Source organism: Dryobates pubescens, chromosome 6, assembly GCF_014839835.1.
Source record: "Dryobates pubescens isolate bDryPub1 chromosome 6, bDryPub1.pri, whole genome shotgun sequence".
Classification (NCBI taxonomy): domain Eukaryota; kingdom Metazoa; phylum Chordata; class Aves; order Piciformes; family Picidae; genus Dryobates; species Dryobates pubescens.
In genome coordinates, this window is record NC_071617.1 from 35,155,295 (window position 1) to 35,169,275 (window position 13,981).

The following is a 13,981-nucleotide window of genomic DNA, read 5'->3' on the forward strand; positions in this document are numbered from 1 at the left end:
CATACGTTCATCTTTCTTTGCCTCAGCTCCTGGCCTTCTACCATACTGTAAAACCCTGAAAGGCAAGTGCAACAGCTGACCACTCCTGACTTACTGGGAACCAGCTTGTTACTCTCTCCCACACTCATTAGCAAGTCACACTCCATCTCTATCTTGTTTTTCAGATGGTAAAAACTTCCACCAGGCCTTAGCACACTTTGCATATCAAGGCCTCAGTTTCACTGTCCTTGCACTGCTTACTGCTGTGTGAATCTTAAGTAATGATAAGGTGTTTAAGGGAGCTTCCCAAATATATGCCCCAAGGCTGCTGAAGAGCAATCTATACTAGAGAAGATGAAGACATGAAAACTTAAAATTTGAGATTAGGCTTATCATCCCACATCATGAGTATGCAACAGAAGCACATATATGTATGTGACCTTAGTTTGTAAAATGGAATCTGACAGTACCATCTTGGAGACTGTGTAAACAAAATGCATGGCAGACAATGGGAAAAAAACCACACTTATATACATATGCATCTCTACATTCCTATTAATTAATATACATGGTTATGGCCAACTCCACACTTTGCTTCATACTGTATTTTCATGTGTACAAGAATCAGCTAGCTGCAGTTCCAGCAGCTTGATTAGGTTTTCTCTCCTAGTGTTTTCCAAAAGTGATTCCTGGTGGCTTGTATAAATTAAAGCAGCATTTTACAGGAACAACAGATTTATAACTTTAATAAGACTGTCCTCCTTCCTGCATTAGAGTACACAACAAATCAGGTTAAGCAAGCTGGTATCAAATCTAAAGCCAAACATTTTTTGAGCCAAACTTTCTATCTCTGAAGAGCTTCATGCTTATTTTCAGGACATTAAATTATAGATAAGGAAAAGCAACTCTTTTTCTAACTCAGGCAATTTAATACAGTCACAGTATATGCAATAACAGCTAAGGCAGATTTTCTGTTTCATTAACATCATAATCCTTTAAAATCACTTACCTTCTCCTCTCTAGAATCCAGATAAACAGTCACTAAGGACAACTCCACAATTTCTATTGATTTCAGATGAAATAAAAGATTTCTCTGAAAACAAACTGTCAAAACCAGACAAAAATCATCAGAGAAACACACAAACTCGTAAGTTATTCAACTGGCATTATTTAAGCAAATTTGACACTTCAACAAATAAACTGTAATGCATTCTGTTCTGACAAAGCTTCCTCAAAGGATCTGAAATGATAGAGACAACAATCTCAAACAAGGCTGGAAGAAAGCAGGCATATGGCAAACATGGTTCTTTATGAGCAACAACCTTCCTTAAACAAGCTATATGAAAGAAGGAAGGAGAAAAAACTACTTGACTAATCTTTCCTGTTCTAAGGTAGAACAGCAGTAGTATCTAAGCAATTATTTACAAAGGAGCAACAATACCTTTGTGCCCTACCCCACAAATACTGTGAGCATCAGTTTTCGGACTTAATGATATCATATGGTGAGTTAATGAAGAAGTGTCTTGAACTTTCGTGTTTAAGATGTCCAGTTTACTATGTAATATGTACATATCTGATGACCCATACAGATGAAAAAGAGATTCTCCAGGTTAGTTAATTATCATGCTTCTTCCACTGGACACCTTAGCCTATACACCATGGTATTACTATGCAAAGTAAAACAGTCTTAAAGGGAAAATAAAACAAAAAACCACACAAACAGTTGTGTGCACATGAACAGAAGTATCTTTTGTTCCCTGAACAGCCTACAAGTTAGGCCACCCTCCAACGCATCTGTGCCAAATACAAACTTATTCCCAGTTCTCTGATGAGTGTCTCCTGATCAGAGAAAAAACACATTCTTGTCTTTAAGTGATGTAAGCCAGGAATGCTGCAACTCCCAAAACATTTAGTTGAATTGCTTCACTTGGAAAAGAGTGCACTTGCAATTAACTAGTAAACAAGAAAATGCAGTTTTCCTATGAATAAAGCTTCTCTTTAAAAAAGATCCTGCACAGTCCTAACATTAAATCCATAGTCCTAGTTAAGATAGACCAGGTCTTCAGTCAGCCACAACTCAAACATGAGATACAATCTAGCAAATATCCAGACAAGGAAAACTATTTGAAAACCATACAAAACTCCCACTCTAATTACAATGGAATTAATTTCTTTATCGTAAATCACATTTTGTAAGCTCTGATTTTCATGGTACTGTTTCTGATCCAAGTAAATAAAAAATTTACTGTGGAAGGACGCTTTAGAGAGAGCTCATATCTAGGCAAAGCACAGCCATTTGCAGAAGGTAAATAACAGATGCTATTTTCCCTTCTTCTCAACTACTACTGCATATGTTGACTTTGCCCATATAGAGCCTTACAGATTTGCTCCGATGATGCTCTCTTTGAGAAGGGGAAGGAGCAACAGCAACGTGGACGGTGAGGCCCCGCAGCTCTCCTTACGTCTTTTGACAAAGATGCTCCTCCTCTAGCAAGGCTCAAGACAGCGATACGAGACCACGCTTACCGAGGCAGAGTAACGCAGTCTAATGGAATCAATATAAACCACCAGTGCAACGCCCCAACTCAATGGCAGCTACAGCGCGCAGCTCCACACACCTCCCCCTTCCCGCAGGTGCGCTGCTCTGGACACGCAGGGACAGCCGAGACAGTGGCACTCCCGGTTTAGGACTCGCAGCGGCGGGGAGGGAAGGACACGCGGACTTGTAGCCCTGATAGGCAGGAGGGTGCCACCAGCCACTGAGAAGACCAGAGAGGACCTGCCCGGACACCACCCACTCCTACCCACCCAACAAGCCACAGCTGCTCCAACACTCGTAACAACAACGCCCCAGCCAGGGCAAAGGCTTCCCCGCCCCCATCACGCACGCGCCGCCGCCCGACGGCCGTAGAGAGCGCGCGCTTGCGTGCGCGATCCCCTTTCGTCCCCCCGCGCAGAGGCGGAAGTTGAGAACGCGCGCGGCGGCTCGCTGGTGGAGCCGCGCTTCCTCCCCGCCGAGCGGGAGCCCTTCCAACCATTCCCCTACCTCTCACCCCCACCCCCTCTTCACGCCCAGCGGTGCCGGTTGAGAGCACTGCGGTAGCAGACGGGCTCCGAAGACGGATGGCGGGGGGATGGCCGGGGGTGGGCGCGGCGCTGGGCGCGGCGCTGCTCGCGAGGCTGGGCCTGGTGCTGTACGGCCTGCACCAGGACGGGGCCATGCGGGTACGTTACACCGACGTCGATTACCGGGTCTTCACCGACGCGGCGCGGCTGGTGACCGAGGGGCGGTCGCCCTACGGACGAGCCACCTACCGCTACACCCCGCTCGTGGCCTGGCTCCTGACTCCCAACGTCTACCTCGCCGAGGTCTTCGGGAAACTGCTCTTCGTGGCGGGGGACTTGGCGGCTGCTGTCGTCGCCTACCAGATCTTGCGGCACCGCGGTGCCGCCGCTGGTCAGGCTTGCGGGTGCTGCGCCGCCGCCTGGCTCTTTAACCCTCTACCCATGGCCGTCTCTAGCCGGGGCAATGCAGAGGCCGTAGTCGCGCTGCTGGTGCTCGCTACTCTGTACTTTGTGGAGAGGGGGAACGTAGGGAAAGCCGCAGTCTGCTATGGGCTGTCGGTGCATATGAAAATATACCCACTGACCTACGCGCTGCCGATAGTGCTCCATCTGCAGAGCAAACGCTGCAGCGGGGAAGGGGCAGTGGAGCTGGGGAGTGACAAAAAAGCAAAGTTTGCATTCGTAGCATACCTCTGGCAGCTTTTCGTCAAGATGCTGAACCGCAATGTGCTGGTTTTTGGAACAGTTGCTGGATCTGTGCTGGCTGCCTTGACTGTTGCATTTTATAACCTCTATGGCTGGGAGTTTTTGGAGCATGCCTACCTCTACCACCTGACCAGGAGGGACAGCCGTCATAATTTCTCTCCCTATTTCTACATGTTGTACCTAACTTCAGAGAGCAAATGGAGTTTTGCTCTTGGGCTTGCAGCTTTCCTACCCCAGCTGCTTATGCTCCTGGTTGTGTCCTTAGCATTTTACAGAGATCTTCCCTTCTGTTGTTTCCTACACACTGCTATTTTTGTGAGTTTTAACAAAGTATGCACATCCCAGTACTTTGTCTGGTATCTCTGCCTTTTGCCCCTCATAATGCCTAGTGTTAAGATGTCCTGGCGGCGTAGTACGCTGCTTCTGTTCCTGTGGTTTGTTGGACAAGGCCTGTGGCTTGCATCTGCCTACTTTCTGGAGTTCAAAGGATATAACACTTTTTTACTTATATGGTTGGCAGGCTTGCTTTTCCTTTTAATTAATAGTTTCATAATTGTTCAAATTATTTCACATTATCAAAAAGAGGCACTAGTTGCAAAAAAACAACAGTAATAAACAATCCAAAATCCAGAAACAGCCCTACTGTCCTTGGGTAAGAATTTTCATATCACCAGCACTGTCTCTAGTGTAAATGCATGTACCTTGTAGCATGAATGTATATAAACTACACTGTTTCAGACCTGTGAGGGCACTGATTTGCCTTAATTGCCCTGCACATTCCCAGTGGGTGCAGTTGTACCTGTCACCCATGTAGTCCCTGAAACTGGCTTGTAACCTTTCTAGCACTGTTTCTAGCCCTGTTTTCTGCTGCTCCTGGCTGGTCTGATCCATCCTAGGGTAATGAGGGAAGTGGCAGATGGGCTGGCCAAGCCGCTCTCCATTTTTCGACAGTCCTGTCTCACTGGAGAGGTCCCAGATGGCTGGAAGGTGGCCAATGTGATGCCCATCCACAAGAATGGCCAGAAGGAGAAGCCAGGGAATTACAGGCCTGTCAGCCTGACTTCAGTGCCAGGCAAGACTATGAAACAGATCATCTTGATCTGACTTAACAGGATGGCCAGGGGATCAGGTCCAGCCAGGATGGATTTAGGAGGGGCAGGTCCTGCCTGACCAACCTGATCTCCTTCTATGATCAGGTGACTGCCTGGTGGATGTGGAGAAGGCTGTGGATGTAGTCTACCTGGACTTTAGCATGGCCTTTGACACCATCACCCATAGCAAACTCCTGACAAAGCTGTCAGCCCATGTCTTGGACAGCAGCACTCTGTGCTGGATTAGGAAATGGCTGGAGGGCCAAGCCCAGAGAGTGGTGGTAAATTGTGCCACTTCCAGTTGGCAGCCAGTAACTAGTGGTGTCCCCCAGGGATCAGTGCTGGGCCCCATCCTGTTCAATATCTCTATTGATGATATGGATGAGGGGATTCAGTTCATCATCAGTAAATGTGCAGATGATACCAAGCTGGGGGCAGGTATTGATGTGTTAAAGGGTTGCAGGGCTCTGCAGAGGGACCTTGACATTCTGGACAGATGGGCAGAGTTCAGTGGCATGAGATTCAACACATCTAAGTGCTGGGTTCTACACATTGGCCACAACAACCCCATGCAGAGCTACAGGCTGGGGTCAGAGTGACTGGAGAGTGGCCAGGAAGAAAGGGACCTGGGGGTACTGGTTGACAGTAGGCTGAACATGAGCCAGCAGTGTGCCCAGGTGGCCAAGAAGGCCAATGGCATCCTGGCCTGCATCAGGAACAGTGTGGCCAGCAGGAGCAGGGAGGTCATTCTGCCCCTGTACTCAGCACTGGTTAGGCCACACCTTGAGTATTGTGTCCAGTTCTGGGCCACTCAGTTTAGGAAGGATGTTGACTTGCTGGAACATGTCCAGAGAAGGGCAACGAGGCTGGTGAGAGGCCTTGAGCGCAGCCTTATGAGGAGAGGCGAGGGAGCTGGGGCTGTTTAGCCTGGAGAAAAGGAGGCTCAGGGGAGACATTAATGCTCTCTACAACTACCTTAAGGGAGGTTGTAGCCAGGTGGGGGTTGGTCTCTTCTCCCAGGCAACCGGTGACAGGAGAGGACAGAGTCTCAAGCTGTGCCAGGGGAAGTTTAGGCTGGATGTTAGGAAGAAATTCTTCACAGAAAGAGTGATTGGCCATTGGAATAGGCTGCCTGGGGAGGTGGTGGAGTCACCATCACTGGAAGTGTTTAAAAAAAGACCGGATGAGACACTAAGTGCCATGGTGTAGTTGATTAGATGGTGCTGAGTGGACTTGATGATCTTGAAGGTCTTTTCCAACCTGGTTAATTCTGTGATTCTGTGGAAGGATTCTAGACTGGTTCTTTACTCACCATGTCTGAGGCTTCATTACCAGCACTTATCTCCCACATGCCATCTTCAGACAGTGTGTGACTGCACCCTGGTCAGCAAGGGTATAACCCATAATGGGGTCATCCTCAGTTCCTTCTTCTACCCCTTCATGGAACAGCCCCAGTCTTCTTACTCCGCAGCATCCACTTCCTCACCATTACTTTGCTTCTTGAGGACTGGCTTTTTCTCTAGAAGAGCATGGATTATAAAGGCATGTTGGAGTTCCAGAGTCCTGTACATTCCAGTAAGTGGGTGGGATGTTCTACAAGAATGAAGGTGATGAAGTAACTTCATAGGTACACTGTTGGGTTTTTTCCTTGTCTTTTCACAATAACATTTTCAGTTTTGTGGCTTGTACTGGGTCTTTCTTCAGTGAAATAGGAGAAAAAAGTGGTTATTTCATACAAGTCATGGACTCCTTGAAAGTTGTAATTTATTTTGGAACTCAGATGTGCATTCTTGTTCAGATACTTTTCCCTTTCCAGTGCTGTTTGAATTTTTGAACAGATTTATGCTTGTCATGAAGGAAGACTTTTCCAAATACTTGTTTTGGGTCACAGAGATATGCAACACAAAAATATTTGTGTTCCTTGCTTCCGCAATCCAAGCTGCAGCTAAACTTCAAACTGCAGTTAGTTAACAGCAGTTACCATGGATGTTAACAGTAGCAAATGCAAAGAATCAAAATAATGGCACCTGCTTCCCAAAAGCAGTATAGAGTTTATAACACAAATTAATAGGAAATACAAATTTTCAGTAGTTTAATATCTCTGATATTAAAAATAATGAAAGTGAAGAGAGTTCAGGAAGTGGAGCAGTTGTCATAAGTGTTAAAATAGGAAGCTCTACAACCTGTCAAAATGAGATACTTATTCCTAGATGAGGCACAAGAGCAGATGTGGAATTGAGTGTTAAGTGGTAGTGAGAGAGGTTCAGAGCCATTTTAGACTTGGTACTCTGCAGAATATCCAGTGAGGAGTCTGGGGTACACAGCCCTTGACAGAGGTGGAAATTGGTCTTTTTTAGTAAAATCTCAAGTTTAGACAGGCATGTGCAAAACAGGCATTTTCATGTTTTCTGCAACTTCCAGTTAGATTTTACAGGAAAGTGAAACCCTTGGTATATAAGGTGGAGCAAAATAACTTCAGTCATTCCATAGGATTCCCAAAGATGTCAGCAGGAAAAGATGCAGGCAAGAGGGTTTGCCTTCAAAGTTCACGGTTACCATGCTGTTTCTCTGAATCTGCAGTCCCCTGAGGCAGCCTGCTTCTCCAGGACTGGAGTGGCTCCCAGCTTTCTTACATTCAGGCTTTTCTTTCCTGGTTGTGCAATTTTTTTCCCCATTGCTTCTCAGAACCACTGAGGTGGCCTTAGGGCATATTTTCAAGAGGTGTGATGGTCCAAATCAGCCATTCTGATGTGTTACGAGGAAGGACGATTTTCTCAGAGTGGTGGTGCTTCTGCTCCTGCACTGGAAGGCATTCTGGTTTCCCCTGCTCCTCTGCACTCATTTTTGCCTTCACACTGTGAAGATCCTGCCAGCCTGTTCTTTCTAAACCAGAAACTGTATGATGCAGCAGATAATTCTTTTGACAAACTGTATTGGGGCTTTTGCTCAGGTTTAGCTGACATGGTAATGATTTCCTTGCCCCTGCTTTGCCTGGGATGAAAGAAGAAAGACGGAACCACCAGCTTGTCTGTATCTCACACAAGAGGTTTGTCAGTCAAATGACTGGTGGCACGAGCCACTCACACACACACTTGAGTTTTATATTAATCACCAAAATATTTTGTATGTGTGTGTGTGTGAAGTGAAAGTGCCCCATGTGGTTTTATTTTCTAATGTAGGGTTTGACATGCCCACTTTGTGTTTCACCAAAAGACTGAAGAAGCTCTGCTTTGCCAACACCTCTGTTCAAGCCATCGTAATAGGCAGGTGATAGGTTGTTTTTCTTGCAAGGTAAAACTGATCTTCTGTAACCCATTAAACATTTTTCTATTGCAAGCCTATTTTCTTCCCCAAAGCAATGTTTTGTATCTCTCTAGAAGACCTAATTGCACTGTGCCTAGACCTTTCCACTGTCCTGTTTTTTCCATCCTGTTGACAAAGAAGGAAAATGAAAGACAAAAGGCATTTCCAGCTTCAAAAAGTTTTCAGGAAAAACATTTTGAGTTACTGTGTTCATGACAGTCTTATAATACTGATTTTTAGATAGGAAGTAATTTCCTTATGACAAATAAATTCTTGATTCCTTAATAACTGAAAAATTTTGAGGCCTTGAGAAGGCAACTTCTGTGGCAGCAGGAACTGAAGAGAATCTTACCTTTGTAGGTCAATACCAACCCTTCAGAAATGATTTGAGAAAGCCATGCATAAACAAGTCATAAAAAGAGTTTTATACAAACTTGGATTTGCAGTCATAGATTTAATTATCCACTTTGAGTTCTTCTTTTTATGGTTGTTATTTTGTAAGTAAGCCAGTCACCCCAGTGTGTTTGGGATTTATAAGTGGTGAACCATAAGAAATTGGATGGGAGAAATGAGCTGAGGCAAACAGGAGAGATAATTGAGAGTTTAGATTTTGCAAATCATTTTTGATAGGTAAATAGCATTGAATAACTTTATTCACTGATGAAAAGCATTAAAGCAAAATAATTGTAGCCAAGTGTAGAACAAGGTATAATTCATGAACAAGTCATGGTGATTAATTATAATGCTCTCAAAATTTACCAGATTCATTTCCTATGGAGCATTTATTGCTTTTGATGGTTGTTCAAACTCTTTTGCTTAATTTTATGTCCATTTATCTTCTGTTAATTAGGAACTGATGTGTGTGAATACTAGCCTTCATTCTCTGCCACAGGCTGCAAAGTTGTGATGTGCACTACTCTTATAAAAGAAAAAGTTGAAGTGTCTCATTTGCACAAATTTTTCACATTGCACTGAAACCAGCCCTGGAATGCAAAGTGCAAGGTGAAAGACAAAGTGAAATGAATGAACAGTGTACCAATACGGACACCATTTTTGCCTTGCTTTTTACACCATAGCCTGCAGTCCAAAGAGTCATGCCTGGATTCACAGGTGACTCCAGTCAAAGCTTCAGCACTAGCAATTATTTGCTTTAGCATTTAACAGTGACTTCCTGTAGTTTATAAGTGGAATTACTCAGATAACAAAGTAAACAAAAATATAATAATAAATATTTCATTAAGTTTTACTATGAGCATGCTAAATTACCATCTGACACAATATCCATGTACCTAGTCCTTACCACCCAACTGCCCTCTTACTACTGTATTGACTCCTGTAATAGTAAAGGCAGCAATTATGTGCTCTAAACTGAGCTCATCAGCTTTCTTTTTTTCCCAAGAAACCTCAAAGCTTTTCTGTTTCACAGCAAGGAGGAAACTCCAGTATTTTATCTAGTGTTTTACAGAGAAAGCAAAGAGACAGTCAATTATAAGCAATTGATTAATTTTCAGTTTGGTTTTGTTTTCTTAGCTGAGAAGAATGAGGCCTCTGTTTTAAAAGGACTTTAGAAATACATAGTGAACACATGAAACTCATAAAGTATATTCTTCATATATTTTCCAAAGCAGCATTGTGGTATGGAATTACCCTGCACTTAGGACAAACCTTGTAGTCAGAACTGAAACCAAACCACTCTTGGAACCTTCTTGCTTAAGGGCCTATGTACATGCACCATATACACAAACCGAAACATTTATCTGCCCATAGAGAAACAAAATTAAAAGTTCATATCATGACATGTTTTAAGAATATTTTTTCAGAGTTGCCTTCTGTAAAAGGGGTTTCTTAAATATTTTTTTCTGTTTAGCACTTTAGTGACTAAAACTTGAATCACGTGATTTTTGATGCATATGGAAAGTAAAAGCATATGCAGCAGGGATCTTGAATTGTGATGGACATGTTCAAGAACCACCTAATTGTAACTCTATTTGACAGTGCACGTTCTACCAGTGTCCTGATGTTTTTCATTAACAATCTGCACTGGTCACATTATTTGTGTATGAGCCTTGCTTCTGTCTTGCTGCATGACAAACAAGGTCAGAGACCTACATTTTGTATTAGTAAAAGTATCAGATTTTTTTTTTTTTAATTACTTTTCTGTAAACACCTTAATAAAGCCATGCATTTAATAAGTCTCTTTTATTGGATACTACAGTAATACAAAGAAGACCAAAATGTCTTACTTTTTCATAGCATAAGTAAATAGTATCTTTTTTCAGCAAATGATTCCTCATCACCCTCCTCTTTGGCATGTTCTGAGGCAGGCATGGGCTTCTGCAGAAATAAGAAGTTGCTTACTAGAGGCAGCCTTAATGCATAGTTAAAGTTTTGTCTTCAGCCTCTTAGAGCTTAACTGGGAGCCTTTAACATTCTCTTCAGATAAAGTATTTCATAGCTTGCATGTAAAGAAATGACAGGTAAGCGATCTCTACTACTTTCTTGTGGAAATTAGTGGAGAAGCAGGTTAGAACATCTGTGGAAGAAATATCTAAAGGAAATGTCTGTATCTGATTATACTAAAGAGAACTTCAGCCTTTGAAATCAGTTGAAATGCAGGCAAACTCAGCAATATGCTCAGACTGTGGAAGCTACATTATTTATATGAAGGGTATTTTATCAAGTGTGCTTTCCATTTTTACAGGAGGAAAATGGGATTTGGTAATCTAGCAGTTGTCAGGCTGGATGAACTTAATTTTGCTTCCATCATACTATTTAAAGGGGGTCTATAGGATGTTGCATCCTACAGTAGCACTTGTAGATTTGTACAGATGTGACTGGTATAAGCTGTTAACAGGCAATATTGTTGATGTAGCAAGAGAGTATTAGTGAGCAGTCACTCTAAAACTGCTTTTTGAAGGTTAACTCAAGTAAAACCTGATTACTGCTTCACAAGTCAGCAGCTTACTGTTTTGTCAGTAATTTTCCAAGGAGAGCTGTACTTTGTGGCCCGTGTGCTTATATACTATGCAAAAGAACATTAATTCAAATCCCCTGGTGACCTGACAGTCAACATTTTTTTTTAATCTATCCCATGTCCCTCCCACTGATCCAGTAGATTGAATTACCCAGGAAACAGGCTTAGAAAATGAAGTGGAAAATGAAGTATGATTAAATGATTAGTATTCTTTATTTTCCACACTGTATAGTGTGAATACATGGAATAATTAAGATTACCTTTAGGAACACAGTCACATTTGAATTAGCTGTTACAGTATTTTTTTAATATATTTCACCCAAATGCACCTGAGGGAAAACTGTCTGAAGGGGCTATGTGGACTTCAGTCAAGTGATAATAAAGCTACTGATAGTTTATGTCAGCTTCAACATTAGCACTATTTTGCCACATCTTTCTGTTACAACAACAATATGACAATTAAAAACTTAACCAAAAATAGTAATACTTGTAAATTCTAGTTTCAAGCTTCTCTTACTCAGAAGAGTTTGGAGGACACACATGGTGATAAACTCACTACAGGAGGACAAATGCTGTATCACATTCATTACTTCTTTCTCACAGATGACATGTTCCTGAAGAAAGCAGCACCTTTTTTTTTTTTTTTTTAAACTTTTTAAAAATATACAGTCTGGAAATTCACATGAGTAACAAGTACTTCTCTACCTTAAAACTGTCAGGTGTATTTGAAAATAGATTTTAATTAGCATTAGCACTCCCAAGTTTAGTGCTGGCAACAGCCATCTTGTTAATTCCAGCAGTACAGGAACTGAAGTCATGACCAATGTTCTCTCATGCTCTGATAAACTAGTTGATTAAGTATAAGAAAGTTTGTTGCTGGAAGTGAACCAAATGTTGTTAGTTCACCAGAAAGAAATACTGCAAGGCCAGGGCCAAAATTCACATGTGCAGGATGGAGCAAAGTGATCAAGAAACAGGGGCAAAAGTGAGGCCCTGGAGAGGTTGGCTGTTGTCTCAGACGGTAGTTTATTATCAAGTGATTTAATTTTGTTGTGCCCTGTTGTGCTCTATTGTGCTCAGTTTGTTTGCCTCTGTCACTTTTTATTGCTTGATCCATTTAAATGACAACTTAACTCAAGCACGATGTGTCTCCTAATCCATTCCTGTAACACGCTATTGGGAAGTTACTGCAGTCTTGTTTGAAACAGTTACAAGCCTGATTGTCAGTAAACTCTAAACATTTAACTAAAGACTTTTTGATTTAAAACATATTCAGATTTTCTTTTTTGTATATTTAAACCTTTTCTTTGAGATATGTTATATTCTCAGGTGCATTCCAGCATAGCATGGTGGGACAGCTGACATGACTGGAATGTGGTCATGGATGGATATGTCCTTTCTAGGAAAGACAGGTGAACAAGGTGAGGTGGTGGAGTTGCTCTTTACGTGAGAGAGAACTCGAATGTACTGAGCTCTGTCCAGGGGTGGATGAGGGGTGAGTTGGCAGTTTGGAGGTGTGAACTGAGGGGCAGCCCAGCATGAGTTATACTGTTGTGGGTATCTATTACAAGCCGCCTAATCAGGATGACAGAGCTGATGGGGCCCTCTACAGGCAGCTGAAAGCAGGCACTGTGAAGGCCAATGCAAATTCTGTGATCAGATACAGATCAGATACAGACTACCAAAATGAAATCTGGACCAGATGTACTGTGCCAGAAGCAGTTACAGGGAGCTCTAAATTTGCCTCAGTCTTTTAAGCTTCTCGACAAGTACGTGCTCAGTGCTGGAGGCCGTAGGTGGTGGGAATGTACAGATGCAAACTTCTCCACAGAGTGCCCAGAATAGATTTTTCCATGGTTCTTAAGGCATGCAGATCTTTAATCTATACTATAGCAGCTATAAATATCTCCTCATTTATCTGTACATACCTAAAAGATACATATATATCCTGTATAACTATGTATATCCTCATCTGTAATAGTGCAGGAGCAAATTCAGGGACTTCATGCCATCTGTTAAGGGTATAAGAAGAGACCCCTTTTGGGTTACAGGACCATAGAACCGTAGTATCATAGAATGGTAAGGGTTGGAATGGACCTCTGGTGATAATTTAGTCCAACTCCCCTGCTGATGCAGGTGTGCCTAGATGAGGTTGCACAGGAACACATCCAGGCAAGTTTTGAATCTCCAGAGGAGATTCTGCAACCTCAAAGTAAAGTTTCTCATTAAGTGAAACCCACTGTGTTCTAGTTTGTACCCATTGCCCCTTGTCCTATCACTGGTCACGCATGAGAAGAGGATTTATAAGATTCCCCTCTCAGTCTTCCCTTTTCTAGGCTAAAGAGGCTCAGGTCTCTCAGCCTCTCTCATAAGAGAGAGGCTCCAGTCATTTATTGATCCTCGTCCAGTGGATGTTGGGCTCTCTTCAGTAGTTTCCTGTCCCTCTTGAACTGTAGAGCCCGGAACTGGACACAATACTCCTGATGCGACCTCGCCAGGGTAGGGTAGAGGAGAAGGAGAACCTCCCTCAACCTGCTGGCCACTCTTCTTAATGCTTTCCAGAATACCGTTGGCCTTGGCCACAAGACTACACGGCTGGCTCATGATGAAGAACTCCACCAGCACTCCCAGGTACTGTCCCCTCAGAGCTGAATGCAGGTGGAGAAGGCTTCTCCCCACCACCAAACACAGCTACCTCCTGGGTCCTGCTAGCTGGGTCCTGCTATCTCCCTGTGCTCCTTTTCCCTGACAAGGCTTTCCCCCAAGGGCTGCACCCTATCCATGGCAACCAGGGCAGGGCAGACCTCATCCCTCTGACTCTCCCTCACTCAGGACAGCCCATCCCCAGTTTCACCCAGGTGGA

General features: G+C 43.2%; 1 protein-coding gene across 1 annotated transcript; it reads left to right on the forward strand.

Annotated features, from left to right (window-relative positions):
* Nucleotides 1-3,083: 3,083 nt before the first annotated feature.
* PIGM (phosphatidylinositol glycan anchor biosynthesis class M) lies at nt 3,084-4,973 on the forward strand. Its single transcript, XM_009909170.2, has one exon. It carries the CDS (start codon nt 3,103-3,105, stop codon nt 4,360-4,362), a length of 1,260 nt encoding a protein of 419 aa, XP_009907472.2. The 5' UTR covers nt 3,084-3,102; the 3' UTR covers nt 4,363-4,973.
* The last annotated feature ends 9,008 nt before the right edge of the window (nt 4,974-13,981 follow it).